We start from the raw sequence: 22,951 nt of genomic DNA, 5'->3' as shown, positions 1-22,951 counted from the left end.
TATTTACAGCTATGCTGACGACAAAACGTCCCCTATAAAGAAGATATCACGCAGTAGAACGGGCGAGATTCCTTGCACCTGCAATATTAAGAGTGTGCAAGTGCTTCGCGTAACACAGAGAAACAATAAGAAGGTTTATATAGGAAGCTGTTTAGGTCGGTAACCTATCATAGCTACCTTTTTTTATTGCTTTGAATGACGTGACGAGCTTGCCGTTCGCCTGATGGTAAGCTATACGACCGCCCATAAATAGTAGAAACACCATCCAACACTTTGAATTACAAAGTATTGTTTGGTACTCCACTAGCAGTCCAGTAGTTACACTGCAATGTTCCTCACACCGAAATACAATAGTGACTGCACACTGCTGCTTGGCGGCAAAAATAGATATTGTGATGGTACCTACCCATGCGGACTCTCACATATGAGAGACCTTCTGCCAGTACTTACGGCGTTTTCAATAAATGATACCAGACATAATCTTCAATGGCGAAAATAAACCAATCAAAGTAACTCATTTGTAAGTATGTGAAAAACTCTTTGTTCTGATTGGTCCACTTATGCGATGGATCGAAAAAGCGATAGGGTCACATCACGCCTTCATTTCTTAATTTCCTAGTCAGATGCATATGACTAATACAGTTTTTGTATTATGGAAATATTTATTGAGCAATATATATCCTTGATTGTCGATAACGGTAACACAAATATTTGTTCACATTAAGCTATCAAGGTTTTATCTTTTTAATTAAGTATTATAACCACGATATCATAGATGAAAGATACCGACTGATCCGAAAAAGGCTCAGCTTTGACCATTGCTACAAATCAATACAAAACTGTTGTGTGCATAGCCCTTCTTCCTTTAGGGTTAGGCAGATATGTAACAAATACATTTCACCAGTTATGTTAGGTCCTACGTAACTACGGGTTAGTATATTACTGCCCCATTTGGGGATTGAACTTAAGACCTCAGTGTGGTATAAATATGAATATGGCAATCAAATATCTATCAATAATACATTTTTGTAGAAACATCACTATGGCGATGATATATTGATTAATAATCATTTCTATCCACCCAGGCCACTCCTCGACGGGCGCAACTACATACCTAGCAATCGATGACGACACAGGCGAGCGATTAATTGCCAAAAAATGGCTCATACCGCCCGTCTGTGACTTCCAATCACGAAATAAACAAATCACCTCCCTACAGCAAGAATTCAAATCGACATATCGACTCGTCCACCCCACCCTAGTACCGTACGTTGCCATGGAAACCGCCAAAGAGGTCGTCAAACGCACGCCAAAACAATGCATTTACATTTTCCGCCCTTTCATTCTTGGTATCTCTCTCAGAAATTTGAAAAGGAAGTTTAACGGATTCGGTGGTAAGCATGAAGCTTTGAAATTGCTAAGGAATGTGGCGAATGGCGTTTTGAGCGCGTTATCAGAGTTGCATAGCACGGGGGTGTTCCATAGGGATATAAGGGGGGAGAATGTGTACTTGGATGATTGTGGAGGAGTGAAATTGGTGGGCGTGGCGTTGGACTCGCGGTTGGCTGAGATGTTGGACTGCGATGATTATTGTGATAGGTAAGTTTAGATTATCGATATTTTACTAAGGTTATGTGACTTTTACTGTTGTTAAAATGTAAATAGTTTTAAATCAAGTTACATCTTGAATACCAACACGATTTGGTAATTCGCTGAAAGTGTTTTCAAATTAATCAATTTTTATTTCATTCTATGATCTGTTTTCATTTTCATGGATCTAATGTTAAGTCTCCTCTAGTATTTTTTAAGTCTAAGCAGAAAGGTATATATTAAAATACACCAGTTAGCATCAAAAAAATTGTGCCCTTATATTCAAATTATATTTTTCCAAATAGATCTTATCATTATCTATGCCCGTGATATCTCTTCTTGACATTTCCACAGGCAGACGGCGGCGCAAGATATATACGCCAGCGGGCAGCTGTTTCTCTCTATAGTAAGTGAAGAACGAACATGTCTAGACCTACCTGAGGAATTGCCTGTTATTGCTAAGGATTTCTTATCTAGGTAAGAATAAGATTGAAAATTCTTTGTTTTTAAAAATTTACCTGGTGTCATGATAAAATGGTGCTTTCCACAGCTATGCGATTCAAACTGGTTGACCTCGCTATTTTTATGGACAGGCGTAAATGACTTTTGTCTAATCGTTCGAATATATGAATTTCAATGAGCTGTAATCACCACACATATTCCAGTTATACAATATTTGGAATTTACATATTGTTCTTCAATAAAATATACTGTTGTTTTATTTGGGAAGCAAATATTATATGCAAAAGTACAAATGCTAGTAAAGTATTTTTTAATTTAATTTTATTTTATATAGATGTTTAACGGAAGACGAACATTCACAGTGGTCAGCTAAACAACTACTGAATCACATATTCCTAGTAGACGTACCACCTAAACAGCCAAGTAAAAAGATCAAAGAAGATAGTGGGAGTGGATCTGAGGTAAAAAATATTTTTATTATTATTATCACATACAATGAAGATAATTTAAGAATCAATAGACAATATCATAAATAAAAATATTATAAATATTAGTCATGTATTTTAAATTTGCTTTTTATGATTTTTTAAACACCATGTATATTTTTTTAGAGAAAGTAATTCATGATTTTTTTGCGTAAAAACTTTTTGTTCTTAGACTTCATAATAAATTTCGTTTTCACACCATAATGCGCAAGAGTTGCGCGTCTCTGGTGTGCAGGGTGTGGGCCCGCTTCAAGAGCATTCTCCAAATGGTTGTCAGTAGACTGGATCGTTGTTATGTGGCTCGCTGTTGTGCCATTTCAAATATTTATTAATTATTATCCTTATATATTTTTTTTAATAACAACATTGATTTAAGAAAAAAGTATTCTTTTACTAATTATATTATGCCTATGTTACACGAATAAATAAATATTTATATAATAATAATTATTATGTTTTTGATAATTAAGTAGAGTCTGTTAAAGATTTTCACAATATTTCCATTATGGCTATCTTTTACGATATTCATCTATTAAATTGCATATTTTCCATATCAGGATGAAGATGCAGTGAATAAGATTCATCAACACGTTAATCCGCCGACGAACGGCCATTCACGGCTCAACGCGGAGTTCGAAGTACTCGCGTGGCTCGGGAAGGGAGCGTTCGGCGATGTTTTGAAGGTATTCGATTATCGATAAATTTATCGATATAATATAGGCTTATTATAAGTATTGTCCTAATCTGGGACACGGGCCTCATCTACTTTTATCGATATTCTATTCCGTAAATTCAGTAATTTTGTATATATTTCAGTTTCGATATTGATTCGATATTTGAATCGTTTGCGTTTCGATTCATTCTACTTATCGATAAACATCATGGATAAAATATCGTATCAAAACGACGTAAAAGTTTTTATTGGGTATCAACAAGCTGGCGACTTGAAAAGAGATCTCTCTCTCTATTCGCATTTCAAAGTGTCAAAATAGGCTTATATAACACTGTAGTATTATGCCAAAATGCAATAACTATTACAATTACCTAAAAATATAAATAAACGCCATTTAATAACCTAAATAGAAATTTTCAGGTAAAAAACAAACTCGACGGCGGTTTTTACGCGATCAAACGTGTCGAGTTGAACCCAGAGAGCGTACAGTTGAACAAGAAAATTACGCGCGAAGTTAAACTCTTATCCCGTTTGAACCACGAGAACGTCGTTCGATATTACAACGCGTGGATAGAATCGAGCACGGAAGCTACAACTGAGGAGAGTGTAGTGGCCAAAAGTCCCACGAAAAGGCCGGGCGAGAGCCTCGCGTGCGTAGTGGCCAAGCTGGGGCAAGAGGTCAAGGTAGAGTGGTCGATGTCGGAAGGCCCCGTGCAGAAGACTAACACGTCGTCTGACAGCGAAGAGGACGATGATGATGATGAACCGGATCCTTGGTTTAATATCATGAGGTAAGATTTTCTATATAAGTGGTATTGAGAAATAAGCATTGATTTTTGTGTGATAGTGGTATCAAACCGATCGAGCTGGCTACCTGATCTATCCCGCGGATTATAAGGAGGACTGCAAAAGAGCTTTATCAATTAAGGTATGTTTTACAGTGGCAAATAAATGTTACCCGACATATGAAGCAGTTAATTTAAATAGTACATTATTTCAATATGCAATGTAACTTTTGTATTTGGTTGTATTACAAATTATTTGACGGGTAGCATATACCCACATTTCGAGACAGACGTTTAGTTAAAGTAATTTTAGGCAGTGGTTTTCACGAACTTTTAATCTATATTCATCATCGCAGGCCCAGTATTTAACTGTTAAGTACAGTTAGTACTGGATTAGAATAAAGAAAAATTGCAATTTCTCATAACCACATTTTTTACATAAAGCAACAGACTGAGTTCTGTGGCGTACCATGTCCAGCAATGGACTGCAACGGAACGATGATAACGATTACATTTTAAAATTAAACTATTTTTCGGATTTTATCACGGTTTTAATTATTTTAGTTTTCACCCGACGTTTTGAAGACTGAGCTCACAGTGTCTTGAAGTTCTTCTGCGTAGATCGGACCACCAACAGCTTAAAAAAATTTAAAAGTTGTATAATTGTAAAATGTAGGTAGATATTGTAACTTTGACTTTGCGGATGAACAACACCTCAGTCCCCCCCCGTGACCACAAAGGCTGCAAAGTCTTCGAAACGTCGGGAGAAAACTTAAATCATTAAAATCGCGATAAAATCCTAAATAGTTTAATTTTAATGTCTAACATAAGAAGTCATTATGATGACATTTTACAGCCCGGAAGACGAATCAAGCGAATGCATACAATTCGAAAAGAACTCGAACGAATCTCACACGATACCCTCAGAGGATGTCATAGACGCTCCCCTACCACAATCAGAAAAGTTGAAACAAGTACTCTACATCCAGATGGAGTTCTGTGAGAAACACACTTTACGCCACGCCATAGACAACGGGCTGTATCAAGAGCATTTCAGGGCGTGGCGACTGTTCAGAGAGATTGTGGAAGGTTTGGCCCATGTCCACCAACGAGGCATGATCCATAGAGATTTGAAGCCTGTGAACATTTTCTTGGACTCTAACGACCATGTCAAGATTGGTGATTTTGGCTTGGCAACGAAGGCGTTTAGCGGGCTGCTGTTGGATGGTAATTTTTTATGTTATTGACATGAGCAAGTAGCTCGCCTTATAATGTGACTGTCCAAATGTGATATGCTGGTGGTAGGATATATTTAATATCCGCTCGGATAGTGACCACCGTACACAAGGTGTTAAAACCATAGTGGTCCACGTAAGTGTGTCGCGTTCCGGAATCAGTCTGTGTATATCCGGTTCCAACAGCCATAATTGACAACATTTCATTTTTTCAACATACCAAAATGTTTATATTTTATGAAACTAGATCTAAAATGATGAGACCCATATTTTTTCTTTTTCTAAATGCAGATATTTTCATTCATGATTTTCACTTTGAATTTTTTTTTATTCTAAAACGACGTAAGCTCCAAATGACGTCACATATACGGCTCAAAACGCAATGGCCTTTGCTTTGCAGTAAAAAAAAAAGAAGTGACAGTTTTTTTGTTTCTGTCTCTCTCGTTGAAAGTGACCGTTGTGACGTATCTATTGTAATATTCAAATTTAACATTGACAAATGACGGTGTCTTAGTTTTTTAAAATAAATAATAAGGTGGACCAAGGAACTATTTCATTCAACCGTATATGTGACGTCATCAAGCATTTTTCGGTTTTTAATTTTTTTCTCCGAAATTAAGTATTAAAAAAATATTAAAAATTCATAATCGAACTCAGAGTAGAAAAATTAAGAAACGGTATTTTTTGTTTTAGGCACGTTTACATTTTGAAATGTTGTCAATTGTGTCGACTGTCGAGGGGTAATCATCTCTCGTCAGTCGATATTCTATTGAACCCTATTCCACTTACCATAAGGGTCACGTTGCAATAACCGTATAAAAAAATTAAAAATGTTAGCTATCTATAGTTTTTTTTTTTGCTGTTACAGATAAAACGAAGAATCAAGAAGAAGTCGGCGGATCTCTGACTGGTCAGGTAAATAGTTTGACATACAATATTAAGAAGTTTAGGTTCCAGGGCCTCTTTCACAATGTTCGAGTAATGTTATGCTCTAGTTAAAGTATACACATATTAAGTATTTTAAGTGCAGTTACTCTTCTGTTTGCTATTTATTTCGTACCATGACTTTTGTATTTCGTTTTCCTATATTGTATTCCACAAAGCGGTAGGCAGGAATGCAATCGTATCACCCACATTTCGCCATTAGCATGACGATCGCCATATCAGAAGTAAATTCCGGACTCCAAGGTGATATTGAGCAGAAAAAGCCCAACTTTTGCCCGACCCGAGATGTGAACCTGGTACCTCAGAGCGGTCGTATCGTCCACACAATACAACTACGCCAGCCAAGGCAGTCTTCAGTTTTGCAATCAGTTCTTTGATTAGCTAATACTGACGATAAAAATGATTTCCAGGCAAAGACATTAAACTATATAGTTAGTTATAGACCTCAGGGCCAATTTTTGCTCCAAAAGTTATTACCAATTGGTAATAAGTCGCTGTCTTATTTGACATGTCCGTGTGACATGTCACAGCGTCCTTAGATATTAATATATTTACAAAACTATGCTAATATTCGCATTAACACGTGCAAATTTATATGGCAAATTATGAAGTATTTTACATCGGTGTTTTGCTATTTCACGATAGATTGAGTAACCATCTCACATAAGCGTAAATTTTTTGTATGACAATGTTCCCATTGTCCGCTCTAGGGCCGTTCAAGTATTACGTAACGCATTTTTGAAGATTATTGAACCCCCATGTAACAAGCCCTACCGTGTAACTCTAAAGTGACAATTTTTTCTAATATTTTCAATTATGTTGCGCAAAGTACCGGAAAGTCGCTAAAATATTAATTATTGTTTTTAAAAAAAATCTATGTTACGTAACGCGTTGCACGAACCCCCTCCCGCCCCTGTTACGCATCGTAACGTTTTACAAGACCGCCCCCTCCCCGCTAAATTGCGTTACGTAATACTTGAACGGACTCCTACATAATCTTGAAACTCTTTGTTTCCAGGTAGGCACAGCGCTATACGTAGCGCCTGAGTTACTTCAGCGAACGTCCAAAGTGATATACAATCAGAAGGTGGACATATATTCGCTGGGAATCATTTTGTTTGAGATGTTCCACCCGCCGCTGGAGACGGGCATGGAAAGGATGATGATACTCACAAACTTAAGGACTAAGGATATAACGGTGCCGAGGGAGTTTGAGGTCGAAGATAATGCTAAGCAAATACATGTCATTAGGTGAGTGATGATTGTGTTTAAATATGGGTTCATGGTTTTGCATTTTAATATAAAATGGAGATAAGTTAAGAATAAAACGAATTTGTCGCTACTTAAACTTTTAGTTAAAAATGGTCTGAATTTGTAAAAAATACTTTAAAACATATATCTAGACAATTAACTTTAAAAGAGCCATATGAAAGTAAAATTCATACACTTACCTTGCGAAATACAAACAAAAAATTTGCACTACGTATCTTTTGCATATATGCACTCCTCTTTCTAACGTGCACAGCATGCTTTTTTTTTTTCATTCAAATTTATTCTTTAAAATTACCAATTAAAATTCATTAAACTCTCCCAGATGGCTACTAAACCACGAAGCGAGTTTGCGACCGACCTGCGCGGAGCTCCTATCGAGCGAGCACGTACCTCGCCCGGTGCCAGAAGGCGCGTTGTCCGGGCTTCTGAGCCACGCACTCAGCGACCGCGGGGCGAGGGGCTACCAGAGGCTGGTCGCAGCTTGCCTAGACCAAAGGCTATCACCGGCTGAGGACTATACTTACCATAACGGCATGAAGGTCAAGCCGGGTGAGACCCTGGCCGCTGTTAAGGATGCTGTTATAAAGGTTAGTAATTGAAATGATTTTTTGTATTTTGATAAACTAAATTTACAGATATATCCTGTGGTTTTCCATTAAACAAACCTCAATTTCGGGCTTTTCCAGGCCATTTTTATAACAATATAAGCAAGCGTCTCCTCTCATTATAACCGCCACTGTTTTAACTATAATAATGATTCATTGTCACCCATCGAGGTATACTTATCTTTTGTCGATCGGTATTTTATCGTGGTTGTTGCGGTTACATTTTCAAATATTCCTGATGCAATTCTTAAGAAAGTGTTGCAAACGCACAGACTTATACAACGCCGCTCCATTTTTTTTTCTTTTTGTTCGGGTACGACGAAGTCAACCTATTGCAGTTAATGGTAAGTGGAGTGGGGTCCATTAGAATCTGGACTGATAAGAGATGATTACCACTCGACAGTCGACACAACAGGGGACCGGCCTATGCTTGATTTTGTACATTATTCTATATGTAATGGTTAATAATACGAAAAAGAAGCACTCCTGCGAACACTGCATATAAATTAGTTAAAAAATGAGCGAGTAATTAATATTTAAAATATTGTAACGTGCAAAAGTGGGCGCAATGTGGGAATATCGCTTCATCTCTTTCTTTCGCACGCGTCGTAATTCCCGATGACGTCACATGTGGGTATTTCGTCTCTTTTCTGTTATTTGTTAATTACCCCTTCCACCGAAATACAAAGACTTAGAACTTGGTGATTTTTTACCGGAATTTAATAATTCCTTCTGTGTTATAATTTATATTATGTAAATATTTGATAATAGTAAAGAACAAAAATGAGTCCGGTACCCTATTATGCCGGCCTGTTGGAACCAGATATACACAGTCTGATCAAGGAACGCGAAACACTTACGTGGACGACTATGACGGGTTTTAAAACCTTGTGTACAGCAGTCACTATCCGGGTGGATATTTAATATTTCTTACCACCAGCAGAACCCACAGATTAATATCAGGTGCAATAGAGTTCAATTTTCATATTCGTAAAAAAGTTTCTTATAACGGCCAGTAATTATACTAGCTATTATGTCCTTCAATAGAAATATAATAATATCAATAAAATGCTACTGAATGATCGATCTCTATATCCATTAACTTGGTAGATGAAGACGCTATTATCAGTCAATATCCTAATTTATTCAAAGCCTCTCTGTAAATAGTCATATATAGATATAGATCTAATTTATTTTCTTCCAAGTCAACTTCAAAGTTTTTGAAGGTTTTCCGGAGTCACGGCGCGAGTGAGTTCTCCCCGCCGCTGCTGATGCCTCGCGCGAAGGCGTGGGACCAGCACCCGAACGCGGTGAAGATCATGACTGCCTCGGGATACGTGTGCCACCTGCCTCACGACTTGAGGCTGCCCTTTGCCAGGTAATAGGCGTCATTTGGAGAAGGCTTGTATAAAAATAAAAGAAGCCAACATAATTGTGTCGGCTGGCGAGGGATAATCGTCTCTCATCAATCGATAATAAATAATAATATTCTAAGGTTTGCGCCCTTGTCACGGGCCATACGATTGCTTAACACTATATCTCAGAACTTGGATATATTTATATGTAACCTGTCAGAATTCACTGAAATGGCTCATAAATGTATTGAAATAAACTGTTAAAATTAAATCTGTATAACATCGCATTAATTTCAACTGTTATGGTGTCATAAATATATGTATAAATAAATAAATAAAAGTTTACACCAATAAATTTTGTTCACAATGAGTTTTCTTTTCTTTTCTTTTCCAGGCATACGGCATATTCCGGCATAAAGAGCATGCGTCGTTACGTGGTGGACAGAGTGTATAGAGAGAAACACGTTCAAGGGTTCCATCCCCGAGAGATGATAGAGTGCGCCTTCGATATAGTCACGGCTAAGACAGGTAATTAAAATAAATCATCGATATTATAATATGATATTTTTATACGATATTTAATAACAATAACTTTCTAACTAATTGCTAGTATGCTAATGTATAAAACTCAATAAAAATGTTTTTTTTTTTTTGTATTGACGTCACAGGCTTATTGGCTAAAGCTACTAGCTATTGCTACTAAGGTAAATTCATTTCATATTGAAAGCTTAGTTTTTGTGTTTAAAACGATAGATATTTAATAGATACTATATCGATTATCAAATCTCGCTAATCGATACACCACATATCAAGTGTACTTGAATCACTTTGCAGAAATAATCCCGACTATTTTAATTAATTTCCAGACTATTCATACTCCCTGTGGCCTGACGCGGAGCTTCTAGTAGTAGCGAGTCGGGCGGCGACGGAGAGTTCGCTCAAAGTGTCGATACAGCTGAACCACACGGAACTCGTACGCATACTGCTGCAGTCGTGCGGAGTGCCGCTCGACAAACACGCTGATATATACCCCGTGCTCGTGGATGTTAGCTTTGGTAAGATTTTTATGTTGTCACGTCAAAATGATCCCAATGCACCTGATGGTAAGTGGAGTAGAGGCTAATAGAATGTATGAAGAGATGGTAGTATTGGTAGGTATCTCATATGTGAGTGTCCGCCTGGGTAGGTACCACCGTTGTGTCTATTTCGGCCGCCAAGCAGCGGTCTGTAGTCACTGTTTACTAATAAAATTATACTGTCCGTAAGTAAAAAAAAAAAAAACAAATTTATTAGTAAGATTTGTTTATATTTGGGGTTGTATCTGAAACGAATGTATTTCTTTTTTATTTTACTGTCCCTAAGTAATATTTCCTTTTTTTTACAATTATTCCGCGTCGACATCGCGAACAAAAGCCATATAACTTATTTATTCAACAGGTCGCATAACAAGCTTGCAAGTACAGACCCATCTGACATCACTCTGTATAACGAAACGTGATGTTTCCAACCTCCTTCGTCTCATGGAGGCTGACGTGCCAGTGTACGAAGTGAGGGAACTTGTCACGCCAGTTGTCAAGCAAGCCAAGTGGAGCAAGACAGTGGCCCAGGCGATACACGAGTTGGAGACTGTGTATAGGAACGCTAAGGCACTTGGATGTGAGGTAATTGGCCGGTAGATGGCGTTACATTTTAGTTTTTGATTTATAAAAAAAATGGCGGACTGTGGTGTAATATATAGATAACTAGCTTTTGCTCGCGGCTTCGCCCGCGTGGAGTTTTCCAGGATATTTTTTTTCCGACTGCTTGATATGTATAGTTATATTATGACTAAATTACACAAAATCATTATAAATTGTAGCCTATGTGTTATTCTAATGTATAACCAATATTACTGTAGTTTCATCCAAATCCGTTCAGTAGTATTTTTTTTTGTGAAAGAGGAACAAACATACATCGATCCTCACAAACTTTCCCATTTATAATATTAGTAAGATAAATAGATTTGAAGCAAATATACTTAAGCTTTATTAAGGTTTTTTTTTCTATCATGGCTCGGTAAATCTTGCGCACCTGATGTTAAGCGAAATGAAGTCCAAAGAAAGTGCTGACAGGCAACAGATACAAGCAACCCCGGACGGTCGCCACAGTCATGCCGGCCTGCATGATTACATCATTTTAAATCTACACCAAATTCGTAAAAAAAATATGTCACACTAACGATATACATAATATGTACTACGTACTAAATTTGGCGTTCTGAACATTCACTGTGTTCAACTGAATTGAACTACAATCCATTCAAACTGACTTTAGTTTGGTCAATATAGACAGCTTGTAGTTGTGTACGACGTGGCGCTCATAATATAAAAACTCTAGTCTAAGTAAACCTGGTAGTAAAAATATTAGTCAAATAAGTAAAATTATTTGTTGTTCAAGTGAATAAATAGGTTATCACAGTGAAGTTTTGGTTGCCATTTTAGTTCAGAATTTAAACAAATAGTTTATATGAACGTTCGTGTCTATAGAATGTCTATACAACGTCAATATGTCATAAATTTTCTCAATATCGTCCATTACTAAGTCAGTCACTGACGGCTATATATACAAAATTTCATTTGAACCAGTGTCCAATGACGGTAGCGCCGTTCCTGGCGTACAACGCGACGCAGCACAGCGGCGTTTTCTGGCAGATGGCGATGGCGCGACACGCGGACCACAAGCCCAGCGCCAAGCACAGGGCCGGGGACCTCATCGCTGCTGGGGGCAGGTCAGTTACAACTAACATCTGACTAGGTCCTGTCATGAAACTATTTCGACTTGGTAGAAACGCTCTCACAAAAAAATAAAAAAAAAATAAACCGCCTTCAAAAACCACTCAAAACCAAAAAATATTTCACATAACAGTTATATATTGGATACCAATTTTGGAGTCGGTGCCTAATTAGTGATGCTATTTGTATAAGTATATGACAAGTGCACTCAACCAAACCCAACGCAAAACCATCACTAAAAATGTCACTAGAAAGCAAACTTCGCGATTTCGTTCACTTGGACGACATAATTATTCTAGTTTTTTTAGATTTAAAACCAAACTACTGAAGCGATGTTGGAAAAAAAATTATGAGACCAATCTGGAGAGATATTCTTTCGAATAAAAAAAGAATTTTCCAAATCGGTTCATAAATGAGCGATTTCTGAGGTAACAAACAACAAAAAAAAAAGTCACGTCCAATTGATAACCTTACCGTCAGTTTTTAACCTTTTTTTGAAGTCGGTTAAAAACTGACGTAAGTAACACATTATGTACTTTTATCGTGCAATTTATTTATGTTTTTTCTTATTCATGCTCTGATACTTTTCAATTTTATATAAACTTGTAAAGGCATGTCATACTGTGAAAATTTCTACAAAAAAAAAAAAAGTCACATCCAATTGATAACTCCTCCTTTTTTTGAAGTCGGTTAAAAACTGACGTAAGTCACACATTATGTACTTTTATCGTGCAATCTATTTATATTTTTTCTTATTCATGCTCTGATACTTTTCAATTTTGGATACACCTGTAAAGGCATTTCATACTGTAAAAAAATCCTGAACATTTAAATATAGTCATATTGTGTTGTGACATGTTACTCGATAATGAATGATCATCGCGGTCAATAAACAGACAATGCCATACGATCACTCACAATGCCAGTTCAATTAGGACTGTGTTATCGACCTTTGAAGAAAAATTGAGGGAAGCAAGGTAACATCGGTCTTTGGTAATCTATGGCAGAAATAGACATTGTGGTGGTACCTACCCAAGCGGACTCTCACATATGAGACACCTAACATCGGGGGCATTCCACGCGAAGCGGGCACGGAAAAAAACTCGATGTCTCAGATTTTCGTAATATTTGATTATGTTATACCTGTATATGGCCTCGATCCAGATACAAAATATTTTTAAAGTATAAAATCTGGTTAGCGAGTTAAAGGACTTTGAAGTTTTGACTGGCCGGCTGGTATACCCCACTTGGAATCCAATTATCAAGTTTTTAAATGTTACAATAAAATAAATAAAGCAATGAAATAAATACTTCATTTAATAAGCTTTTTTATTGTATTTTTGGAAATTGAAAAATGATTTTTTTTCTTTAAAAAAAATATGTTTGAAGGTTTCAAACTTGAATTTCACAAATTTGGTATATTTATATATTTTTTATTTTTTTCTAAAAATAGGTACTATTGTATAGATAATCCCTGCGAAGTTTCATATTGGGCTGAGAAGTCGTTTAGGAGCTAGACCGATTTCAGTGGCGAAGCGCGGCGGTCGCCAGAAAGAGCGAAGTAGTAAAAACTTTCAAATAAACTAAATACTTTATATCACAGTATTTTATCATGTTTTGCATTGCTTTAAGGATTCAATTACATCTGATTATAATATAAAAAAATATATTTATATTACTGACGGTGCACAACAACATTTGAAACTTGGCAAGGATTATCTATATACAATATTGGCTATTTTAGTTGAAAAAAGTTATTATATAAATATTCCAACTTTGTGAATTACAAGTTTGAAACATTAAAATATATATGAGTAATAATAATAAATAGTAGTAGTAATAATAAATATGAGTTTGCGGCATTGATGTTCTAGCCTATATGTATAAGTGGTCGGGTGTCGTGATGGCTTTGTTTGATGCGTTATGTAAACTACTTTGTGTCTCCAGGCGTTTTAAGTTACCACCGAGACCGTCAAATTGCCCTTCTGCCATGTGAAGTGGCACGAAAATGAAATACTGCATCTTTACAAAAATCCTGTTTGAAATATAACAAGTTAATACAATTTAATCTTTTTAAAATCAATTAAAATAAATTTAATATTTTTTTATATTATAATCAGATGTAATTGAATCCTTAAAGCAATGCAAAACATGATAAAATACTGTGATATAAAGTATTTAGTTTAATTGAAAGTTTTTACTACTTCGCTCTTTCTGGCGACCGCCGCGCTTCGCCACTGTAATCGGTCTAGCTCCTAAACGACTTCTCAGCCCAATATGAAACTTCGCAGGGATTATCTATACAATAGTACCTATTTTTAGAAAAAAATAAAAAATATATAAATATACCAACTTTGTGAAATTCAAGTTTGAAACCTTCAAACATATTTTTTTTCAAAGAAAAAAATCATTTTTCAATTTCCAAAAATACAATAAAAAAGCTCATTAAATGAAGTATTTATTTCATTGTTTTATTTATTTTATTGTAACATTTAAAAACTTGATAATTGCATGCGAAGTGGGGTATACCAGCCGGCCCATCAAAACTTCAAAGTCCTTTAACTCGCTAACCAGACTTTATACTTTAAAAATATTTTGTATCTGGATCGAGGCCATATACAGGTATAACATAATCAAATATTACGAAAATCTGAGACATCGGATTTTTTTCGTGCCCGCTTCACGTGGAATGCCCCATCAGTGTTCTTAAGGTCTCAGTGAATTTTTTTTTCTACCAGATACGACGCCTTAGTAGAGGAGTTTTGGAAAGTCGCCCGTACTGAAAGAGACGACAATTCTGATATGAACACCAGTTCCGTAGGGTTCTCAATGTCGTTGGAGAGGATGGCGGCCATATTGAAGAAGATGGAGGGTGAACTACCCGCGCCGGTGAAGAGTGTTGAGGTAATCATGATTTGGGAAATTTCTGTGTATATGGTGTGCAGCCCTTTTGTATGCACTACGTTACTTTAATTTTAAGTCTGAGTTGTAGGTGTGCAGTATAATATATTCCCTGTAGTCATTGTTGGTGGTAGGATATATTTTATATCCGTGAGGATAGCGACCACCGTAAACAAGGTGTTAAAATCCGCCATAGTGGTTTACGTAAGTGTGTCGCGTTCCAGGTAACATAAGCCCACTGCTTCTGATGCTAAGCAGAATAGGGTCAAAATATAGTGTTAGCTGACGAGACGTGGTAGTCCTACGCTAGTCAACACAATTTTGTTGACTGGCGTAGGCGTTTGTTATGCCGTCCTGTTTGAAATTGGATATACATAGGATGATCCTGGAACGCGTCATACGTACTTGGATGAGTATGCCGGGTTTAACATCTTTTGTACCGTGGTCGTTATCTGGGTGGACACATATACAACCAACAAAATTATGTTGTCTAGATGCCCGTGATCCACGTGTGCATGTGGGGCGCGGCCGGCAGCGGCAAGGACGGACAAGCAGCCGCGCGCCGCGCCGCGCTCGCGCGTGCGTGTGGGGCGCCGCGCTCGCCGCCTGCACCGCGCCCGCCGCGCACGACCTCGAGCGCCGCGCCGTGCTCGCGCTGCACGACGCGCACACCGCGCGCATACAGCTGTGGGACGGAGACAGGTGCGAGGGTATACACTATACACTATACACTATACACTTAGTTATTGTGTACAACTACTGTGCGTGTGGGGCGCCGCAGGCACGGCCAGCAGTGACAAGGACAGACGGGTCGTCTGTTAGTATAATTTACAACTACTGTAGTCAATTAAAAATAAAGCCACAGTGAAGTGCTTACTCTACCGATTAAAAAAATATTAATCGATTTAATCAACTCACTAATGTCAAAGTAATCGATGTACTTACGTGGAAAATGTAACACTTACTATTTTTATACTATTTTCATAATTTCACTTATTGTACTTTTTATAAATATTTAAATTTATTTTTTTCTATTCTCCCAGGATGAGGGAACACAAAGTGCCATACATAGAGGTGTTAGACTTCATTAAGCAGAAACTGGTTCCGGAATCAGCGCGGTCAAACGACACCAACACGGCGCCTAACAGGTCTATCAGTTGGTCAGACACAGAGAAGTACAGCGGGCCGATAACGTCAGTCACTTTTATAACAGCAAATGATAGAATGACGAAGAATTCCAAACGGCAATGTGAGAATCAGGTGGGTTGAATTTTTATAAAATCCGGTTCGAAGGACCAATTTTAGCTTTATTTTTATTATGTAATATAAGATTCACCCATTTTCGTCATTAGAGGTAGAATCTTGTGCTACAAAATGACATAAATTTATTAATTATCGAATTTGAAATTGCCCCCAGATAAGCAACCAGCTGAGCAGCATCCTGTGCGGGCTGGGCGTGCAGGGCGTGCGCGTGCGCGCGGCGGCGCTGGCGCTGGCGTGCGAGGCGGCGTGCGTGCGCGCGCTGGCCGCGCAGCTCGCCGCGCCGCTCGACCACACCGACCTGCCGCACGCGTTCAGAGCCGTCGCCGCGCAGTTAGTATTACTGTACACTACACACTACACACTGCACAACCAGCTGAGCAGCATCCTGTGCGGGCTGGGCGTGCAGGGCGTGCGCGTGCGCGCGGCGGCGCTGGCGCTGGCGTGCGAGGCGGCGTGCGTGCGCGCGCTGGCCGCGCAGCTCGCCGCGCCGCTCGACCACACCGACCTGCCGCACGCGTTCAGAGCCGTCGCCGCGCAGTTAGTATTACTGTACACTACACACTACACACTGCACAACCAGCTGAGCAGCATCCTGTGCGGGCTGGGCGTGCAGGGCGTGCGCGTGCGCGCGGCGGCGCTGGCGCTGGCGTGCGAGGCGGCGTACGTGCGCGCGCTGGCCGCGCAGCTCGCCGCGCCGCTCGACCACACCGACCTGCCGCACGCGTTCAGAGCCGTCGCCGCGCAGTTAGTATTACTGTACACTACACACTGCACGACCAGCTGAATAGCATCCTGTGCGGGCTGAGCGCGAAGAGGTGCGCGTGCGCACTCAAAAGGAAAAATAATATTATAATTAATCAATAGTCAATTACCGGCGTTTTCGTTCATAAACGATCTCAATCGCTTTATTGATCCGTCATGATAATAGGCCAATCGTGAATAATCCTTTGACATACTTACACATCGCTCATTTTGATTGGATTATTTTCCAAATCGAACCATAAATTAAAATTGAGACCATTTATGAAAAACAATATGATATTCATTTTTCTTTTGCAGATTTCCAAAACGTCAAAACATTTTAGACGAAGCGTGCAGAGAACTAACTAACGCAGTGAAACAAAGCAACCAGAACCGTACCAACGACGAAACTCAACTGTTCGCGTTATACTCAATACCGGACTCGTTATGTAGATTGATTACTTGATCTACAATACTTTTGAAATTAGCCAAATATATCATAATATTATAATGAATATACTTACTATAGAGTGAAATTCGTATCAAAACAGTGAATATGACGTTTTCCTCATAAAATGAACTTGAAGAAATCGCAATGTCTAGGGTGTGTCGTTCACATCTGTGTAAGCTTTTTTTTATTGCTTCGAATGACGAGACGAGCTTGCCGTTCGTCTGATAGTAAGTGATACGACTGCCCAGCAAACCACAAGCCCACCAAACAGCAGAAACACCATCCAACACCTTGAATAACAAAGTATTGTTTGGTATTCCACTGCGCTCACCATCCTGAGACATGAGATGTTAAGTCTCATTATGTCCAGTAGTTACATTGACTACAATGCCCTTCAAACCGGAACACAACAGTGACTAAACACTGCTGCTTGGCGGTAGAAATAGACATTGCGGTTTACCTACCCAGGTGGACTCTGACATATGAGAGACCTACCACCAGTAAATAAGTGGCATAAGTGGTACATGAACAAAGTCAGTACGTACTAAGTGAAAACCACCACGGTTTACTTTTTCAAACTGAAGTTAGTCAAGAGCGGCATCGCTGCTGACTTCAGGTACGCCCGATTTCAATAAACAATCCCTTATCTTGGGTTCGATCGAAAACTAAACAAGAATTAAGTTTGACATACTCACAGATTACTTATTTTAATTGTTTTCCTCGGCATATGCTCGAAGATAGAAGCTGGGATCATTCTTTGCTTTCCCTCGCAAGACGTAGGGATAAAGTAATCAATTTAATTTTGGACAAATTAAAATAACGGATATTGCGTTTTTTTTCTATAAGTGTTCCTATTAGATCTCGTCTGTGTTTAAACTCGAATATTTTCTTTAATTTGTTAACACAGGTAATAAAGGAGGCCAGTGACTATCAATATATATTTTGATAACAAAATATAGTCCTAATACCTTTAGCTACGATTATCTTATGTTGTGGGTATTGGGGAATACAAAAACCTTGTGGTTTACTGATCACAATTATTTTCCACCTTAGAAATTAAAATCCCGGAATATCATTTTACAACGTTAAAATCGCCCCCGGTGATTGAGTCGCTTCCCGTAATAATCCAGAGCCACAACAAATCCAAAGTTGATTGAGTTAGTGTATGGTGTGTACTACAGTCTTGTAATGTTTTGAGGTTGAGTTGAAGTCAAAGACGATCACTTAGCGATTACGTTGTTTATTTGTGTTCACAAAAGTTGTTTGTTAAAAATATTTAAAAAGTAAGTAATGTTGATTGCACGATGGCGTTAGGTGAACTGATGCGAATACATTGATATAATGAAAATAACATAGTAACGTAAAATGCTGACTCGCCCGTACAACTATAGATACACGGCGAGTTACAATGTGCGGTTTGTATAGCATAAATCATACAGTTGGTGTTCGGCCTATCAATTGGATATAAATGGCCTTGTGTGTCATTTTAAAACTAGTAGCATTTCAGCTCTCGAAGTTTTACCAAATGGTCATACACCCCTCTCCCCGCAACGCCCCTTAAATTTTAGGGCGACAACAAATCCAAAATTTAATGAGTTTGTCTTTGGCCTACTGCTTGGATATAAATGGCCTTATGTGTCATTATAAGTTGCATTTCAGCTCTCGAAGTATAACAAAGTTATGTGTGAACGCATTCATTAAAACAAGGGTTTAGTTTAAATTCGTTTATTTGAGTGTTATTAAAATTTAACGTATCACACCCTTAGAACTAATGTGATCTAACTCAAAAAAAGATTGTGGGAAACAAATAAAAAAGATTTGAAAACAATATAAATATCAGTGAATTGGGCGGTCGCGGCGAAAGTGAGAATATGTTTCTATTCTATAAATTTGTATTTTTATGTAAGTTCGTTTTTTAACAAAATTGAGAAAATATAAAAATTTTGAGCTAGGTCACTTAGTTCTAAGAGTGCGATATATAGGAAATATTATTGGAAGATTGTTTTGCTTTAACTCGTTGAGTTTTATTAATTTAATACGTGTATAAGACTTCACTTATATCAATTATAAATATGAAATTTAAGAGAATAAATAAAAGTTAAGGGTGAAGTTAATTGAAACTAAGTCAAAGATACGCTCATACACATGAAAATATACAAAAAATAATTCTATACATACAAAAAAATTATAAGAATATTGGCAACTCTAATATTTTCTGTCTTAGATTTTGTTTCGTTTCACCCTTTAACTTTCATCCTATATTACAGAAGACAGTTATTAAACCCAATGATATACAAAATATTGTTATTAAAAACTAAACATATATTATAAGAATAACAGTGCATTAAAAGACAGAGTGGGCATTTACCTACAGATAAAATGTACATAAAAATATGACAAGAGTATTATAACATAAGTCAACATATTTTATATACAAAGAAGCATTTTGTACAAACTGATTATAAATAAATAGTTGTTACAATTTATTTTTCTTTGACATATTGTTTTTTATAGATCTGGCTCAAAGGATCCAACACGCAGAATAACTTAATATAAAACAAATATATAAAAAATAAGTATCATTCATTCCCTTGAAATTACACTGCTTAAACTGATTTACACATTAATTTGCATTTTTCATTTCAATATTGTGTCATATAATAAAAGATATGACATATATACTTATCTAAACTTTGTTACTTCAATTAATTATTCGCAGATCTAACCATCACATAATAGTAAACGCAGATCCGGCTCGAAGGACCAAATATATTTCGCTAGGTACTACGAATTGCCTAAATACAGCGCCAACCCAATTCTAAGAAATAAGATAAAGTCCTTAAATTATAACGCATAAACATGGTCATCAACTTTCCTATACACCAAGGGCGCGAAGGTCATATGCACTGGTGGCACTGTGGGTGCCAGCGCGTCATGACAGCGCTCTGACGTCAGCAGCATGCACGTGATTATGGACAGGAACATCGCCATTATTGCCCAGAACATAAGGATTAGGCAGAACCGGGTGCGCCGCCAGGTCACCTCTTGGCGAGCTATTAAGACTTCTTCTCGACTGAGTGGCCTGTAGAGTATAATGATATTGTTAGTTTTTGTTCTGGAAGTTGTTTACAAGAAGCATCATTATCAAAAATTCGTATTACAAAACCCTTAACACTAACACAAGACACTGTAGGCCGGCACTTCTCACTCACACACACACACACATCACGCATTTATCCCCGAAGAGGTATGCAGAGGAGCAACCAGGGCACCCACTGTTCACCAAGTCTGTTCCGTCACATGATGTGATAGGGGGCGAGCCTATCGCCATTTCGGGCACAAATTCCAGACTCCGGGCTGATACTAAGCAGAAAAACCCAAATGTCACTGTCCGGCTCGGCAGTACAACTACGCCACCAAGGCACTCACTCGCTAGTCAATTTGAAATAAATGATTAATGTCAAGCGGAAGAGGGGCTCAGATTACGACAGGCCGGCGTAATTTTTGCAACCATCGACGAAGGCACATTACTCACACTTATAAGAATACTCAGTACTTACTCAACATAATACAAACAGTACTGGGACAATCCATGCGTTCTATTCCCTCCGTTTTACGAACCCCACAGTGGGGCTGACACCACTTACCTAAATCGACACCTCACATCATAACTGCACTGCAGCAAGGGCTGTCGTTCTGCGTCCATCGCTCCTCAGTCACAACAACACACTGATAGTAAATACATGCACTGACCGCGACCTGTGATAATGTATGATTTATTATAACTAGTCATAAATAAGAGCGTAGCTGTCAATGGCAAAGTGTAAAATTTGGATTTTTGCAAACTGCCTAGATAAACAAAAAAAAAATAAGGCAATAGGCTATTTAAACCATTTAAACCATTTATTTCTCTACACACACATAAATACAACAAAAAAGTATAAAAGAAAAAAAAAAACAAACACACACACACAGTTAACAATACCAGGCACAAAAACTGATTGCTTGCACTATGTGTGGTAGAAGGGATACCAGCTCAGTATACGCTGCAAAACAGCACTGATTTTCAGCTGAACCCCACTGTTATTATAGCACAACAAATCTTTTTGAGTGTACGGTCAGCTACAGCATACAATGAGATTATACATATATTGGGAATAGTGCAACATTAATAATTATGGGTACAACAGATAATCACATACAGAACACGTATTTACATGACATTGAAACAGTTTTTTCGATTAATAAAGAATCATATAACCCGTTGAGTCACTACATTGGGCAAGGTAGTTTTGAATCTTTAAAAATTCCCTCCGAAGATGTTCTTTCAGAGTATGCAGAGACATCCTTTTGCGAAGAGGTGGAGGAAGGTCGTTCCAGATCTTAGAAGCCGCATACTTGAAACTACCTTTATAGCCTGCTGTCTTGTGTCGTGGAATCACCATATCGTTTGCTTCTCTACTCCGTGTATTCCTCTCGTGGATATCTTGCAACCATCCTAGCTTGTTAAACAAGTATTTGGGATCTCTGCTTTGTACAATTTTATGAACAAAACAAGTTAAATGTAATTTACGACGAGCTTCCATTTTTAAAATATTTTTTTCATTAAGAAACGGTGTTACATGAGTCCTTGTTGGTATATTAAAGCAATATCGTGCACAAGCATTTTGAACACGTTGTATTGCCTTTTTAGTAATGCTTTTTTGCTAGTTTTATTGCTTGCCGTTCGCCTGATGGTAAGCGACACGACCGCCCATAAACAATAGAAACCGTCCAATACCTTTAATTACAAAATATTCTTTGGTATGCCACTGCACTCGCCATTCTGTGAGAGATGAGATGATATGTTGTCTTATTGTGTCCAGTTGTTACACTGGCTACAATATTCTTCAAACCGGAACACAACAGTGACTGCTGCTTGGCTACCGAAATGGACATTGCGGTGGCATCTACCCAGGTGGACTCCCACATATGAGCGACCTACGCCCAGTAAAGCCAGTAGTTCCGTATGTCTGATTTTGTACATTATCCCTTTCTTTCGCGTGCCACAAAATCTTCGATGATGTCACGTGCCTTTATCATGACCTCTCTTTTTTTGACACCGGTCCCTTCAGTATTTCAAATGACTATAACTTGTTGATTTTAACCAGATATTAATAATTCTTTCTGTGCTAGGCTATGACAAATTCTTTTACCAATAAAAAACATATGATTAAAATACCCTACTGACGCTCGACTTCTCACATAACGGCACTCGGTTACACTCGCTCGATTTGCATCATCACAATTCCAACCTGATTGAACTTGAAGCGGCGATAGCTTAGTTGGGTGTGGAACGGACTGCGAAGACGAATGTCCGCAAGTTCAAATCCCAAAGGCACACACCTCTGACTTTTCTAAAAAATCATGTGTGTATT

General features: G+C 38.0%; 1 protein-coding gene and 1 long non-coding RNA gene across 2 annotated transcripts; one reads left to right on the top strand and one right to left on the bottom strand.

Moving 5' to 3' along the window:
• Positions 1-9: 9 nt before the first annotated feature.
• Positions 10-19,798, top strand: LOC115449687 (eIF-2-alpha kinase GCN2; the record flags this gene model as incomplete). The annotated part of the gene is given in 21 exon segments (XM_037438167.1): positions 10-155; positions 1,086-1,599; positions 1,945-2,067; positions 2,387-2,513; positions 3,095-3,220; positions 3,631-4,001; positions 4,852-5,222; positions 6,099-6,145; positions 7,194-7,426; positions 7,770-8,034; positions 9,279-9,430; positions 9,802-9,935; positions 10,274-10,462; positions 10,845-11,068; positions 12,032-12,174; positions 14,917-15,082; positions 15,574-15,658; positions 15,661-15,781; positions 16,123-16,339; positions 16,497-16,672; positions 17,402-19,798. Coding segments are annotated over 21 exon segments (4,078 nt in total), but the record flags the coding sequence as incomplete, so codon positions are not given.
• Positions 19,244-21,288, bottom strand: LOC119189167. The gene is made up of 2 exons (XR_005112286.1): positions 21,182-21,288; positions 19,244-20,616 (listed from the first exon to the last, which is right to left on the bottom strand). It is a non-coding gene; the product is annotated as an uncharacterized LOC119189167 (long non-coding RNA).
• Between the last annotated feature and the right edge of the window lie 1,663 nt (positions 21,289-22,951).

The sequence above is a fragment of the Manduca sexta genome, chromosome 13 (assembly GCF_014839805.1).
Source record: "Manduca sexta isolate Smith_Timp_Sample1 chromosome 13, JHU_Msex_v1.0, whole genome shotgun sequence".
In the NCBI taxonomy this organism is placed as follows: Eukaryota; Metazoa; Arthropoda; class Insecta; order Lepidoptera; family Sphingidae; genus Manduca; species Manduca sexta.
The sequence above is the reverse complement of the archived record's forward strand: the minus strand, read 5'-3'. Positions and strand labels throughout refer to the sequence as shown.